Below are 16110 nucleotides of genomic sequence, written 5' to 3'. Positions count from 1 at the left end.
GGTCTTTACTTGTCCATAAGTGACGTCTCCTGTCCTCACGTCAGAGTAGACAGCAGCTGCTTCTCTCCCTGCAGCATGAAACACATGAAGATTATTTACTCTAATGTCCTGAGAGGTGATTAAAGACACACAAGCAGCTTTACACTAAATCAGCAAAGAAAAAAGTCATTAAGAACAATAAATATGAAAACGTGGGCCGTACATACATTTACATATGGGGACATAATAATTAGGTGTGGAGTGGGGTGAGTTGGCATGGAAACGGTCTGTGTGAGCCAGTTTAGGTCTATCTGGGGTATAAAGGCTGTGTGTTGTGAGAAAGGTGTGTGTATGGAGATCCAGCTGGGTGGAGACTCTCCATGACTGCTGATGCTACACCTGTAGAGACCTTCATCAGACCTGGTAACATGGTGGAGGGTCATGTGACCTGTAGACTCAGTCCTGATGAGGGAGCCATCTTTATAGAAAGCAGCTGGGAGGTTGGAGGGAGGCTTTGATTGACAGCTCAGAGTGAGGTCATCTCCCTCCATCACAGGGAGGACAGGACTCTGCAGGATCACTGATCCACCTCAACACAGAGATTCATTGTGTGAGATTCACTGCTCTCACTTCACAAAGTCACACAGTCACAAAACACAAAGTGCAGAGCAGTGGTTCCCAACCTGGGGACTGGGACCCCCAACGGAGCCCCTCAAAGAAGCTTTGAACATTTTGAGCCATCAAAGTTCAAGGTTCAAGGTTAGCTTTATTAGCCATGTGATTGATGTCCACACGTCGTCCCTGTTTTAAGAAGAAAGTAGGGCTGCATGTTGTTAATGTAACTTTGGCTTTATGGGAGGACAGGACTCAGCCAGAACACATTCGTTCTGGTCTTATGGTCCTCCCCAACCAGAGGACACCAGAGAGAAAACCCTCACCTACACGGTCCAGTTGTAAAGTGGTCGTTGTACAAACACAAACAGCAGCTTCTGATCAGCTTGATGGTAAAACATGCAGCAGGTAACAAACCTGCAGCAGAAAAACAAGAAAACAAACTGAATGTGACCTGGAAGAGGCAGAAAGAGAGGAAACATCCTCCAAAACAAGGTTTTAGAAGCTGAAAGATGTGTTCCTGAGGGAGAATGTTCTAGAGAACTTTATCTATTCAGAGGTTAACAAGGTTCAGATTTTACACTCAGAGCTGTAAACCTGGTCTACTCTGACCTAACAAGCTTCTACATGGTACAGTAGTTAGTAACGCCCTCCTTCAGGAAGCAGGCGTCGTGGAACATCCCTACATCCTCTCTGGAAATGGAAAGAACCATCAATCATGGGTTAAGAAGGATTTGATCACCAGGAAAAGAGTGTGTGTTAAACACCCCCATTCTCCACGGAGGCGACGTCCATGTTGCTCCATTAACACTGAGTTTGTTCTCAAGTCCGTCCATAGAACCAGCCGGCTGGTCTTCTCCACGTCCCGCGTCATCACAGAGAAATGACGGATGTTTGAGGCTCGTCATGCCGTGTTTGTATTAATGGTGTCAAAGTTTTAACACAATTAATTACACAATTAATGCTGTTAACGCCCACACACACACACACACACACACACACACACACACACACACACACACACACACACACACACACACACACACACACATGTATATATATATAACTGTATGATTGATTATTTACATGCAGGACTTCAGTGTGGTGTCCAGGAGGACCTGGTCTGTGCAGGAACTACTTCCTGGTTCAGACTGAGAGGAGGGAGATTTCTCACTGGAAGGAATCAGAGTTAAAGATGGAAACATGGACGCTGTTCATGAAGAAAAATGGACGGTCACAGAGACACGTGTCCATTTAAACCTGCTGTAATCTGAGACGTGAGGACATGATGGCGTCCCGTCCTCTAGCAGACAGAAGAGCTGCAGACACCAGGCTCCACCTGCTGCTTCAATCCACCTGCCTTTTATTCTTTTTACTTTCTACTTTGGTTTGCACATCGTTTTTCTAACATCTGATTTCAGACGTCCTCATTTACATTTCCATGCTTCTATATTCTCTTCTTCCGTCTGTCCATCCATCTATCGGTCTGTCCATCCGTCTGTCCGTCCATCCTTCTGTCCATCCGTGTGTCCGTGTGACTGGACCAGGAATGTGGTGGATAGAAGATGCTTCAGCACACAGAGCTGCAGAGGAAACATCCTCTGACTGAGGAACAGGATCTGTCAGGACCAGAGAGGAGGGAAAGGATAACAGGACTCTAATGTGTCTGAGAGGAGGTACTGCAGCGCCATCTAGTGGTGATAAAGTAACAACTAACTCAGAGCTGATCCTAACCTCTCTGACACACACACACACACACACACACACACGGTGTGATTTAACTAACTCACCGACCAGCTTCTTGTGAGTTGTGTATCTGAGCCTGTTGGGTTCAGGTCCTCCTGCCGGTTCTTGGTCATGTTACAGTCTTGGACCTGCTGTGTTCTCCAGTCTTCATGTGTGTTCGTCTAGTTTTTGTATTAAAACCTGAACCTCTGCACCGGTCGGCCTCGTCAGCCTGCATTTGGCTCCAGGTTCCACATGAGAGCGTTCTTCATTTAAAATGTTTAATTAGACACAAAATCTTACAAACTACCACAATTAAAACAACCATGACGCTTCCAACACGTCTGGATTTATGGCTGTTTGAAGGAGACGTTGCTTTAAAAAGAGACGTTCAAACGACTTATTTTATTCTATTTTATTTTATTCTATTTAAATCACTATTTAGGATTCAGGAGCAGTTTAATCTGATCAGGTGTGCTGAAGGTGGAAAGAACTAAAACATGCAGGACCGGGTCCCCGAGGACCAGGAGCACTGGTCTAACTGGAAGATCAGTCATTTATATTTTTTACATGTAAATACATTTTCCTTCCAGTTCATGCTTTAAAAACCACAAAGAGATGATTCACCTTTATGTTACTGGTTTTACATGTAACTGGATCTGGTTGGAACGAAGAGGAAGAGTTAAAATCCCTTCTGATGCAGAGGAGACTAAATCCATTTATCCACATCCACTTAACATCCTCATCATCTGTAGTCACAGAGAGACACAAAGATTTCATCATCATCACCATCATCACCATCTTCATCATCATCACCATCACCATCTTCATCCTCCACATCTGTAGTCACAGAGAGAGGCCCAGACACAAAGATTTCTACTGGATAGAAAACTGATCAAAGAAGAAGATTGTTCATCATCATCATCATCATCATCATCATCATCGCTTTGAGCTCTGATTTAAATGAAACATGAAAAGTTTACAGCAAAAGAAGAATTAAAACTATATTTATTAATCCTGTTTTACATCATTTTGATCCAGATGTCATTTTAACATTTATTCATAAAGTTCTCAATAAATAAACATGATCTTCATTAATGTGGACGATCCAACATCACAGCTTCCAGAACCCTGAAGTTCCTCCACCTCCACAAGGAGGGTCACATGACTGATGGAGTAAGGTAGACCACATGGTCCTGAACCTTCACGTTGTTTCTGGAACATTTCCATGAAGTTCATGATGAGAGTCAGAGCAGGTCAGGAGGAGGAGACGAGTTCTTCTTCTTGGGTCTTTAGCAGATCCAGACACCAACAATCACAATGATACCAATGATACCAATGATACCAATGATACCAATGATTGTACATGATCGTACAAACTTGTACATTAACATACATGATCGTACATGAACATACATGATCGTACAAACTTGTACATGAACATACATGATCGTACATGGTCGTACAAAATTGTTCAGGATCATACATGATCTTCCGTGAACGTACATGATCTTACATGAACATACAAGATCTTACATGAACGTGCGGCCGCATTGATTGGTAAACACGACGCTAGAGATCAACACAGAGATGGTGCCACATCATGCTATGCTGCAGAATAAGTTACATCTCTAGTTCTTCACATGGGGCCACTTGTTTAAAAAATGTAATCCAGATAAAAGCTATCCGGATTTTGTAACTCATTTTTTCTGGACGGCAGATCACGTCATTTGGCTTTCTTTTACCACCGTTGTTCAAAGCAAAGTAGGATTGGACCATCCTGATCCCAAATCCCAGTTTTCAGGATCAGGAAACCTGGATTTCCAGCATGTAGATCAGTGTGTGCTGCGACCATGTGAAGAACAGCAGGTAGAAGAGGCGTGTTACGGCCCCTGGCCTTTTGGATTGGCCTCCAGCCTGTCACTCCAGACTTGGATATGCAAATGCTGCTGAGCCAGTGCTGCTTCGGGATTGGCTGTGGACCAGAAGCTGCAGTTCCTCCCCTCCGCCTCACCGATTGGTCGCTGCTGCTCCCGCTCATCCCAGCTGAAAATCATTGAGAGATGACTCGCCCTTAAATAGGAGGACCTGTCATCATTCATGGCAGCTGTGTCACTAGGACACAGTTCGCCTCGTGTTGGGTTCTCTGAGTAATTTGTACATTGTGTGGTTTCTTTGAGCTGTTTGTATGGTTTATGTGTCTGTGGACACTTGGTGGCTCTTGAACCTTTAGAATTCTGACTGAACTGTTCAACAGACGGTTTGCAATTTCAGTGATAATAGTGATTGAGTGTTTGGGAGTCTTCTCATTAGGAGAAACTCCCCTCCTTTTGTTATTTAGGATTGTTTGTTAAGTTATATGGATTTTTGTTTGACTCTATAGTCTGTTTGGTTAAGTTTCCTTTGTGTTTTTTTGTAAGCGAGTTATAATTTGCCGCCGGTTAGCGTGCGTTTTCCTTTTTTTTCCTTTTTCCATCTTTGGTTTGTTATATTACCTGAAAAGGGACACTTTAAGTTTTTGTAAATATTGAACATTATTGTAAATAAATTATTGTTATTTTTGATCATAACACCGGCTTGTTGTGTTACTCAACCCCTTCCACTCCTAGACCAGAAGGGGTCCGTAACACAATGGGGGCTCGTCCGGGAGTATTTCCTTAATTAAAGGTAAGATAGAGTCATATTTGGTTTAAACTTCCTGGGCTGTTGCTGTGACCTGTGCTGAGTGCGGTTGTGACGTTAATGATGGTCCGATTTAGCCTGGAGCGGTTCCGTGAGAACCCCACTCTGGAGCAAATCGACCTCTGTCGTAAGGACGACTTGGCCGTGCTGGCCGACTTTTATGAGATTCCTTTATCAAAGCAAATTAGGAAAAAGGATATGAGGGCGTTGGTGGTGGCTGGTCTGGTTGACAGGCGGGTACTGTGTGTGGCAGAAATGGCTGCTATTGAGACGGAAAGTGTTCCGGTGGCGTCGCCTGAAAAAGCGGGTCCCTCGGGGATAGGTTCTGGCAAAACTGAGCAGGATGAGCTGCTTGGGTCGGAAATCCCTGGAGAGGTTTCAGAGGCTGGTGACAGGCCTGCTACACCTGTCACTCTTCCTCGTTTTGATCCCTTGCTCTCCGAAGCTAGCACCTCTCCGCTAGATGCTCGGCTGAGGTTGCGGCTTGCCAGATTACATCTGGAGGCAGAGGAAAAGGCCCAAGAGCGACAAATGCGCCTGGAAATAAAAAGAATGGAAATAGAAGCTGAAAAAGCAGTGCGCCTGCGCCAGTTGGAGCTGGAAGCTCAGGTAAAAGCCACAGGTAAGCAAGTCTCTGGTGACCTGTCCGGGTCCCTGAGTACTGCTCCCTCCTCTATCCCTTTAGACATTTCTAAATTTATTCCATTTGTACCAGTTTTCAAGGAATCTGAGGTGGATTGCTATTTCGCTGCGTTTGAACGCATGGCAATTGCATTAAAGTGGCCTCAGGAGTGTTGGTCCCTCCTCATTCAGTGCAGACTCACCGGAAAAGCGCAGGAGGTGCTCGCTGCGCTCCCTCTGTTGGACAGTCAGAATTATGACACTGCAAAGGCCACGGTATTAAAAGCTTATGAGCTTGTGCCTGAAGCCTACCGTCAGAGGTTTAGAACCCATAGAAAAGAGGCAACCCACACATACGTGGAATTTGCCCGAGAAAAGAGTACCTTACTGGATAAATGGTGTTCTTCTTGTGGGGTTACTACTTTTAAAGCTCTTAGAGAACTGATGTTGCTGGAAGAATTTAAAAAGCAGCTTCCAGAAAAATTGGTGGTTCATTTAAATGAACAGAAAGTGACAGAGTTGTCTTCCGCTGCAGTCTTAGCAGACGAGTATATTTTAACTCATAAGACTGTATTTCAGCCTATGGCCAAAGCTGATGTAAAACCCATGTTGGGAACGGCTAAGAACAGAAGCTCTGATGAAAGACTCTGTTTTTACTGTCATCAGCCGGGTCATTTGATCAGTGCGTGTTTAAAATTGAAAAAAAGAAATAATTCAACTCCGTCTCCGACTGAGAAAGGAGTGGGATTTTTGAAGTGTACAGGTAAAGCGAAAAAGGTTGATCGCTCCCTGGATCCATGTTTCCAGCCATTTACAATGCCTGGAACCGTGTCTTTAACTGACTCCGCCTCTGAGGAGCGGAAGATTCTTGTACTGCGTGATACAGGTGCGTCTCACACCCTGATCTTAGCAAATACACTGGCCTTCTCAGAAAAAACTTATGCGGGCTACAGTGTTATATTGCGGGGAGTTGAGATGGGATACGCACCCTGTCCTGTGCATTATGTGTATCTAAACACAAAACTAGTCTCGGGTCGATTTCCTGTGGCTGTATGTCGTGAGTTACCCATTGACAACATATCTCTGCTTCTAGGAAATGATATCGCTGGGGGTAGAGTAACTCCATCCCTGGAAGTGCTGGATCATCCTACGGAAACACAAAATTCTCCTACTTGTGTGGTAACTAGGGCCCAGGCCCGCCAAAATAAGACAGAAATACAGGAAGGGATTGATCTGTCTGACAGCTTTCTGCTCTCATCCTTTACAGATGAAGAACAGCAGGAGAACACAGAAAAGGGGACAGGGGCTCCTGACGTACAAGCTCAGGATTCTCTGCCCAACACTACTGACTCCTGGCTGTCAGTGACCCGTGCAATGCTGGGTGAGGCGCAGGAGAAGGATCCTACACTACGCATATGCTTCGAGAAGGTGGTGAGTGCTGAAAAAAGGGGTGGCGAACGTAGCGCATTTTATGTAGATGGTGGATTATTGCTGCGGTATTGGCGTCCGGTTGTGCTTGCGGAGACAGATTGGAACGTGGAGACTCAAATAGTGATACCTGCCCCATATAGGCAGCAGGTATTACATTTGGCCCACGATGATCAGTGGTCGGGACATGTGGGGGTTAATAAGACTTATCAGCGTGTGTTGAAACACTTTTTCTGGCCTGGTTTAAAGGCTGACGTAGTTAGGTTTGTCCGCAGTTGTCATACATGTCAACTTATGGGAAAGCCAAACCAGAAAGTTCCCTGCGCCCCTTTACATCCGATCCCGATAATGTCAGAACCGTTTGAGCGTCTGATTTTGGACTGTGTAGGTCCTTTGCCACGTACTAAATCCGGTAACGTATTCCTTTTGACACTAATGTGCCCAGCGACCCGTTACCCGGAAGCGATTCCATTGCGCCGGATTACAGCTCGGTTGGTTGTGAAAGCTTTACTGAAATTCTTTTCTACGTTTGGGCTACCAAAGGTAGTTCAAACAGACCAAGGAAGTAATTTCATGTCCAAAGTATTTAAGCAAAGTCTTGCGGAACTGCGCATAAAACATGTCATTTCAAGTGCCTATCACCCTGAAAGCCAAGGAGCTTTAGAGCGGTGGCACCAAACAGTTAAATCGATGTTGCGTAAGTACTGTCATCAGGAAGGTAAAGACTGGGATGAAGGTATCCCCTTCATATTGTTTGCAACCCGTGAATCCCCTCAGGAATCACTCGGGTTTAGTCCAGCAGAACTTGTTTTCGGACATAAATTACGCGGACCTCTCAAAGTGTTAAAAGAGAAACTCCTTGACTCCACCACGTCTGCCCAAGAGAATGTATTGGATTATGTATCCTCGTTTCGAGAACGTTTACACCGTTCCCGTGAGTTTGCGGCGACTGCTTTGAAATCCGCCCAAATAGTGATGAAACGCCGTTATGATAAAAAGGCTGTTTCCCGAGACTTTGAGGAAGGTGACAAAGTACTGGTATTGCTCCCTGTACAGGGCGCAGCGCTAGCTGCGAAATTTGTAGGACCATATGAGGTGAAGCAACGCCTTAGTGAAACTGATTATGTCATTGCTACCCCCGATCGTAAGAGAAAGACACGAGTTTGTCATATAAACATGCTTAAGGCTTATGTGACCCGTGATGCAGATGTTGCGTTAAAAAAGGCCAAAGTTCCCACATCCCATGAAGCTGTGAAGAGTTGTGCGGCTTTTACTATGGTGAATACTACGGAACCGGAACTGGCCTTGACGAAACGCATAGAATCGCGCTTGATGCCGCGGCTGTCAAACTCTGAAATGTTGACATCGCTGACTTCAACGTTAGATTATCTGCCTGATGAACAGAAAACTGACCTACTCTCTTTGATAAACAGATACCCTGTTATATTTCAGGACATTCCTTCCCAAACTCATGTCATCCAGCATGACATAGACGTGGGAACAAGTCGTCCAATTAAACAACATCCCTACAGGTGTAATCCTGGAAAAAGGGCTCAGTCCGTTTCCTGTTTCATCTATCTGCTGCAGCATGGTTTTGCTGTACCTAGTTCCAGTCCTTGGAGTTCGCCCTGCCTTGTTGAAACCAAACCCGATGGATCTCCACGGTTTATTACCGATTACAGGAAGGTTAACGCTGTAACAGTTACGGATGCATATCCTCTACCTCGCGTAGACGATTGCGTAGATACTATTGGGAATGCACAATATGTCAGTAAGTTGGACCTGTTAAAAGGGTACTGGCAAGTTCCACTTACACCTCGTGCTTCATTAATTTCTGCTTTTGCTACTCCCGATACTTTCCTGCAATATACAGTTATGGCTTTTGGCATGTGTAATGCCCCTGCCACATTTCAGCGTCTCGTTAATACGCTATTTTCGGATCTTCCATTTTGTTCTGCGTACTTGGATGACGTGGTGGTATTCACGGACAAATGGGAAGATCATGTGTCTGCTTTGGAGACAATATTTGCACGTTTAGCTGATGCCAGCTTAACCCTGAACCTTGCCAAGTGCGAATTTGGTCGCGCTACTGTCACCTACCTAGGCCGACAGGTAGGACAGGGAATCGTGCGTCCGGTGGAAGCTAAAGTGTGTTCGATAACCCAATTTCCCATTCCAGAAGACCGAAAAGCCTTACGCCGTTTTCTGGGGATGGCCGGTTATTACAGAAACTTCTGTAGAAATTACTCTACAGTTGTAGAACCATTGACGTCCTTAGTAAGTCCTAAGCAGGAATTTCTATGGACCCACAAGTGCCAACACGCGTTCGATAGTGTAAAAGCTCTACTTAAAAATGCACCAGTGTTAGCGGCTCCTAATATGGAGAAACCCTTCAAACTGGATATAGATGCCAGTGCTGTAGGGGCTGGCGCCGTGCTCCTCCAGTCTGGTAACGATGGGATTGATCACCCTGTCTGTTATTTCTCCCGTAAGTTCAGCCGACATCAGTTGCATTATTCCACCATCGAGAAGGAAACGCTGTCGTTACTCCTGGCACTACAGCACTTCGATGTATATGTGGGATCCTCTCCTGTGCCCATTCAGGTATTTACGGACCACAATCCGTTAACCTTTCTAAATCGTATGTATAACCATAATCAGAGATTGATGCGATGGGCACTCATTCTGCAGGAATACGACCTGGAGATTAGGCATAAAAAGGGGGTGGACAACCTTTTCGCGGATGCCTTATCTCGTCTTTAGGACTGTTTGTGATTGTATGTGTGTTCTTGATGGTTTAACCTGTGTTTCTGTATTACAAGCTGGAGATGTGTTTGGAGAATCTGTGGCCAGATTTTAAGGGAGGGGGTGTTACGGCCCCTGGCCTTTTGGATTGGCCTCCAGCCTGTCACTCCAGACTTGGATATGCAAATGCTGCTGAGCCAGTGCTGCTTCGGGATTGGCTGTGGACCAGAAGCTGCAGTTCCTCCCCTCCGCCTCACCGATTGGTCGCTGCTGCTCCCGCTCATCCCAGCTGAAAATCATTGAGAGATGACTCGCCCTTAAATAGGAGGACCTGTCATCATTCATGGCAGCTGTGTCACTAGGACACAGTTCGCCTCGTGTTGGGTTCTCTGAGTAATTTGTACATTGTGTGGTTTCTTTGAGCTGTTTGTATGGTTTATGTGTCTGTGGACACTTGGTGGCTCTTGAACCTTTAGAATTCTGACTGAACTGTTCAACAGACGGTTTGCAATTTCAGTGATAATAGTGATTGAGTGTTTGGGAGTCTTCTCATTAGGAGAAACTCCCCTCCTTTTGTTATTTAGGATTGTTTGTTAAGTTATATGGATTTTTGTTTGACTCTATAGTCTGTTTGGTTAAGTTTCCTTTGTGTTTTTTTGTAAGCGAGTTATAATTTGCCGCCGGTTAGCGTGCGTTTTCCTTTTTTTTTCCTTTTTCCATCTTTGGTTTGTTATATTACCTGAAAAGGGACACTAAGTTTTTGTAAATATTGAACATTATTGTAAGTAAATTATTGTTATTTTTGATCATAACACCGGCTTGTTGTGTTACTCAACCCCTTCCACCCCTAGACCAGAAGGGGTCCGTAACAAGGCGGTTTGCATGCCTTGCAGGTGGAACCACAGGGAGCATGTAACATGATACATGCATGTATTGTCCTGCATAACACTGGAGCAGGTGGTAAATCCCCTCTGTGACATGTTAATGACACACCATAGCCCCGTGTTGAGGTACCGACCCGACCTCAGTCTTTCTGTCAGAATGATGGACGGACGGGACGTGTGGAGGGATTTTTTTACAGGTTCTTTCCTGATTATGCAGTGATGAATAACATGACAATTGATTATTTTATTTGTGTTTGTTTATTTTGTTTGTTTGGGATTTTATTTTGGAGGGATGTGATAATGTCATTTATTTATTTTTACTTTTTTTTTAACTGATTTTTTTTTCACTACACTGAAAGCTTAATATGAGCGTGTCCCTATGCTAACCTCTTTATCACTGTAAACTTTAAACAAGTCAGGTGCAAAATACAAATATAAGCATAAGAACAGAAAAAAAGTTCTATTATTCAGTTTCTTCCTGAAATCATCCTTGTAATCCTGCTCGCTGTTGGGATCGGGATAATCCTGTTTTTTTGTTATCTGGATTCTGCTCAAAAGTTTTGAACAACCCAAACTGAGGGTTTTACCCGGATAACAACCAGGATTGGATTACGTGATCCAGATGGATTTCGGAATCCGGATTTCCCCTTTGAACTACCCATTTTGAAGATTTGATCCTATCCGACAAGACAACCGAAATCCCATCGGATTACGTTTGAACAACCGGCCCATAGACATTTTTTTAATTCCTTTAATCTAGAAATGATGAATTTCTGCTTTTTGGCCCTTTTAATATGCAGTAATTACTCTGTAACTTCAGAAATGGTTTAGTTTAACCACATTAACAAGAAAAACACACAACAAACATGCTAACACGTTAAACATAATAGACTCATACGATCAATCTGCTCATCAATACTCCCAAACAATGTTTGTTCAAGGCAGAAACATGTTAGGAAGGCATGTGCACAGCTAACAGCATGCTCTGTGGATTAGCATGAAGCCCTTCCTGTTCCAACGTCCCCGAACTTCCTTCAAGATAAAATAATTACCAGCAGCGACCACAAGGTGGCGACATTGTTGTTGGTCGCTTCAGTCCCTGAGAGGAACACATCTGCATAACCATGTTTTTAAATTAACAGTCCTTGTTCAGAAAGTAACACTGTTATATACCACAGTTTAACACTGGCTCTACACACTCAAATAAAATCTACCGTTTACAAGAAATGTGTGTTTACTCTGTTAGAGAAAGATAATACAAATTAAGCCTCTGTACAGAGACCACTGAAATGTGTTTGTAATAACTAGAAAACATCGTCTACAAGCAGCAGGTCCAGAATTCATCAACAAATTCACAAAATTCACAGAATAAACTTCAGTACAAAATACAAACACAGTGCTCATTTTCCATTAATGCATTAATACACACAAACCCACGGGGACGATGTCTGGTTAAAACCTGTTTGGTTAAGACCTGGTAACCTGTTTTAAGCATGAAGGAGAAACGTGGCTTTTTCTGTCCCAGATTCTCACCCCTTCACCGCTCCCAGAGCAACAAGAGAGAAAACAAATGTTCCGCCTCTCACTTCACATAAACAATACTAGAACTGAAATAATCACAAAATAATTACAAATAAAATCTCAAATAAATATGGCGACCCTGTTTTAGGTGTGCTACAACTGCAGATGTATAATTTACCGTATTATTATTATTATTATTAATAATATATTTAAATAGATTAACATGATAAATTATAGGTAAATAACGTCTGAATGATTTAAAGCTCTGAAAGTTTTACGCATCGTAGGAAACTTAAGGGAACGTTGGTTCTATCTTACTTTGTTAAGGGAATGAATTAATTAAAAAGCTTCTAATTACTGGATGAACTTTCTAATTGAGTCCTGGCCTTGGTACAAATAAATAACTAAATAATATAAATGTGTAACTGAGGCAGAATTACTGGTGAAACTTCATCTAGTTCATGATGTTTTCTAAGCTTAGTTTATTAAATGTAAACACTGTGATAAGGTTCATTATTTACAGGTTATTATGTTGTTCTGCTGGTCCGGTCCACTGGAGACCAGGTTGGACTGAATGTGGCTCCTGAATTAAAATGTAAAGCAGCTCTTCTGGTTTAGGGGCAGCTGAGTGAAGAATGGTTCTACAGGAAGTAGAGAAAGAACTTTAAGAAGCTCTGATCTAAACCATCGCTGCAGTAGACTGCACACACACATTAAACCACCTTCACCAGTTCTGTTCCCTCAACCACAAGAAGACCAGTCCATAAATGTCCAGCTCACCAGAGACTCCCTGGACATGTTAGGAAGAGCAGGAGGACCAACTGAAGGTCAGCAGCTACATGATGAACATCTGTTCTACGGTGAGACGCGACACCACAAGGATGTTGGTGTCCTGATGCGTTCAGGGACCAGACTGCTGTCCAGGTTCAGGAGGAGTAAACGCTTGTAAATAAAACTGCTTTTCTATGATCTGAATCTCACCGTGTGAGACTGGTTTTCAATGATCTAAGAAGAAAAGATTTCCTGGTCTACAAACACGTTTGTGACTGATGGAGGGTTTTGTTACAAACTTCTTACGTACGACTTCAGAACAAATTTAAGAAGCTGCTAAGAAGATGTCGGTGAATGAGGCTCGATGTTCAGTTTGTTTCTGGAACATTTCCATGAAGTTCAGTCAGAGATGAAACATGTTGATGCTGCTGATGTTTCATCGTCTCCATGACAGAGAACCATGCTGCAGACCTGATGATGATGATGATGATGAGACACAATCATTATTCACTGGTTCATGTCAGACTGGGTCACAGGGAGGAGGAGCCGAGTTCTTCTTTTATAGAACCAGACACCAACAACCATCACAATGATCCCAGCAGCTAACAGACCCACAATCAGATGTCCTCTACTACCTCCATCCTTGCCTTCTCCATCCTTGTCTCCTCCATCGTTGTGTCCTCCATCCTTGTCTCCTCCATCGTTGTGTCCTCCATCCTTGTCTCCTCCATCGTTGTCTCCTCCATCCTTGTCTCCTCCATCCTTGTCTCCTCCATCCTGTGTTGTACCTGCAGGTGAGAAGCAGGTGTGAGTATCAGTATCAGGGAGGTGATGAATCATTTCCTCTTCAAACTGCTGTCACACATCATCTCCTGCACTCTGATCACTGCACTCAGACCAGCTGCTTTCTACAGAGTCTCATCAACAACATCTTTAGAAAACACAAACATCTGATCTGAGATGTTTCACTCTCACATCAACAACCAGGAAGCTGCTTCACCTCTGATCCACACACACACACACACACACACTCACCTGGAGGAGAAACTTCCAGATGGATGATGGACTTTGTGAACACGGTGTTTGTTCCTTTCTGTAAGACTCTACATTCATATGTTCCTGTATCATTAATTGTCAGATTCTTTAGAATCAGAGACACGTCTCCATCCTTCATCTGTCTGTCCTGAATATCCACCCGGTTCTGGAAAGATGGATGCTGGTGGAAGAGATTAAAACGTCCATTTCTATACAAAAGAACATATTCTGGATCCAGATCAGGTCTGATCCAGTGTACAGATATGATGTCTCCATCATGTCCAGCTCTACATGGCAGAGAGACGTCATGTCCAGGTTCAGCTGTGATGTTTGTCTGTCCTGCAGGAGAGGAAACAACACAGATCAGAGAGGTTAAAGAGATCAGAGAGGAACTCTTCAACATGTCTGCTGTACAGGGACGTCCAATATGTCGTCTTCCCTCCATCTGGACATGAACTAACCTGCTGTAGGAGGAGGGTTGGGGATTTTACAGGAGCTGCTGGAGGCCAGAACTGAGATTAAAAACCAGCAGATCATCTTCATCCAGTAAATAAGCAGCCATGCTCCCAGTTTACTGTTTCCTCGTGTAGATAAAGATCAGGTAAAATGCAGGTGAAGTTGCAGCTAAAAGCCCATAAATGGTCCTGAGTTAGAGACCGTGTACAAACCGACACAGAGGAGAAACATGAGGAAAAAGTACAAACAGAACAACAAACAGATGAATGAAAACACAAAATAATAATAAAGATGTGCCTCCATGTCTGACACCATTAAAGTTTCAGAGAAACACAACTAATCTTCATCCTCCTGCATCACCCACTACCTCATTTATAAAGATGGTGTAGGTACAAAAACCAGCGAACAGCAATTATTGCCAACTTTCGGTATTTATGAAAACCAAACTTGACGGGAAAATGTTTCTACCTTCATGGAAACTCTGACCCAAGTGTACGCACAAAATCTAGAGAAACTGAAAACGGTGACACCACCGGTCCAGAATAAAATCAAGGAAATGATGTGAAATGTGACATTTATACACAACCTACTATTACCTTCCACACCACATGTTAGATATTAAAGCTGTTTGCATAAATGAATAAAGACGAACATTCCATATTAATTCTCCTAAGAGCCACGCTCGAGAAAACCAGGATTTCCAGGAACAAGGGAGATGATATTAATAAGAAACTCAACCACTAAAACATGTTGTGTCATTGTGAAACAAAACTTCATGTTATAAAATCCATCCAGATAAATAAGGAGCCAGTCTGCTTAGCGATTTACAGCGATTTGAACTTGATTTCCCACATGACGGACAGATGCTCTACTGACTGAGCTATGCAGCTCCTTGTTCTGATGCCTCTGGTGTGTCTGTCCTTCTGACACTGTGATGACAGCATCTACCCCCTGCTGCCACTATTCTGCCTTTCTGACACAGTAATGTCTACGTCGTGCCCACCAATTAAACCTTTTTAAGTTTGTCAGCGTGGTCCATCAGGATCTCTGTCTCACGCCCTGAAAAATTCTACTCCTTCCCTCTTTTTCCCTCCTGACCCATCATGGAAATGATGTGATAAATATGTATTATAAAGCGTCTACCTGACCATTTATAGCCACCATGTGGACGTGGGAAGACGTTCCCTCACGTGCTCCTGTTTTAATTCTGATTTATGAACAGAAACAGGTGTAGGATGTGCGTGTGTATGCTTTGATAAATCTGAAAGCAGAAATGCGCAGTGTTTCCTTTTTGCACCGCAGACGCTGCCTGTAGTTTACTTTGCTACAAACAGTTTGATAAATAAAGACCCTGAAGAGAACAGAAGAGTCCTGACCTGTGCAGAGTGCAGAACCACAGAACCACCAGCAGGTGGCAGCAAATCACCTGAAACACTCAATCACTGTTTAAACACAGTTTAAACCTTCATCTTCACCCTCATCTTCATCAGGTCAGAGAGGGTTAGTTAAACATCCTCAGAGCTTCAGAAACTAGATCATCCTGAACATGTGACCACAGCTCTGAGAAACCACATCACATAAAAAACCTCCATCACAGAGAGAACAGATCCAGCTCCACCTTCTCTGTCCACATGAAAAAGTCAAACCAGTC

At 43.6% G+C, this 16110-nt stretch overlaps 1 protein-coding gene across 1 annotated transcript; it reads right to left on the bottom strand.

Annotated features, from left to right (window-relative positions):
- Positions 1 to 71: 71 nt before the first annotated feature.
- On the bottom strand, positions 72 to 15006 carry LOC121640502. The gene is made up of 5 exons (XM_041986308.1): positions 14465 to 15006; positions 14004 to 14342; positions 13604 to 13756; positions 2944 to 3065; positions 72 to 1008 (listed from the first exon to the last, which is right to left on the bottom strand). Exons 1-5 carry the CDS (start codon positions 14544 to 14546, stop codon positions 973 to 975), a joined length of 732 nt encoding a protein of 243 aa, XP_041842242.1. The 5' UTR covers positions 14547 to 15006; the 3' UTR covers positions 72 to 972.
- Positions 15007 to 16110: the final 1104 nt, after the last annotated feature.

The sequence above is a fragment of the Melanotaenia boesemani genome, chromosome 5, assembly GCF_017639745.1.
Source record: "Melanotaenia boesemani isolate fMelBoe1 chromosome 5, fMelBoe1.pri, whole genome shotgun sequence".
Taxonomy (NCBI): domain Eukaryota; kingdom Metazoa; phylum Chordata; class Actinopteri; order Atheriniformes; family Melanotaeniidae; genus Melanotaenia; species Melanotaenia boesemani.
Note: the sequence above shows the minus strand (reverse complement) of the source record. Positions and strands in the feature narration are given on the sequence as shown.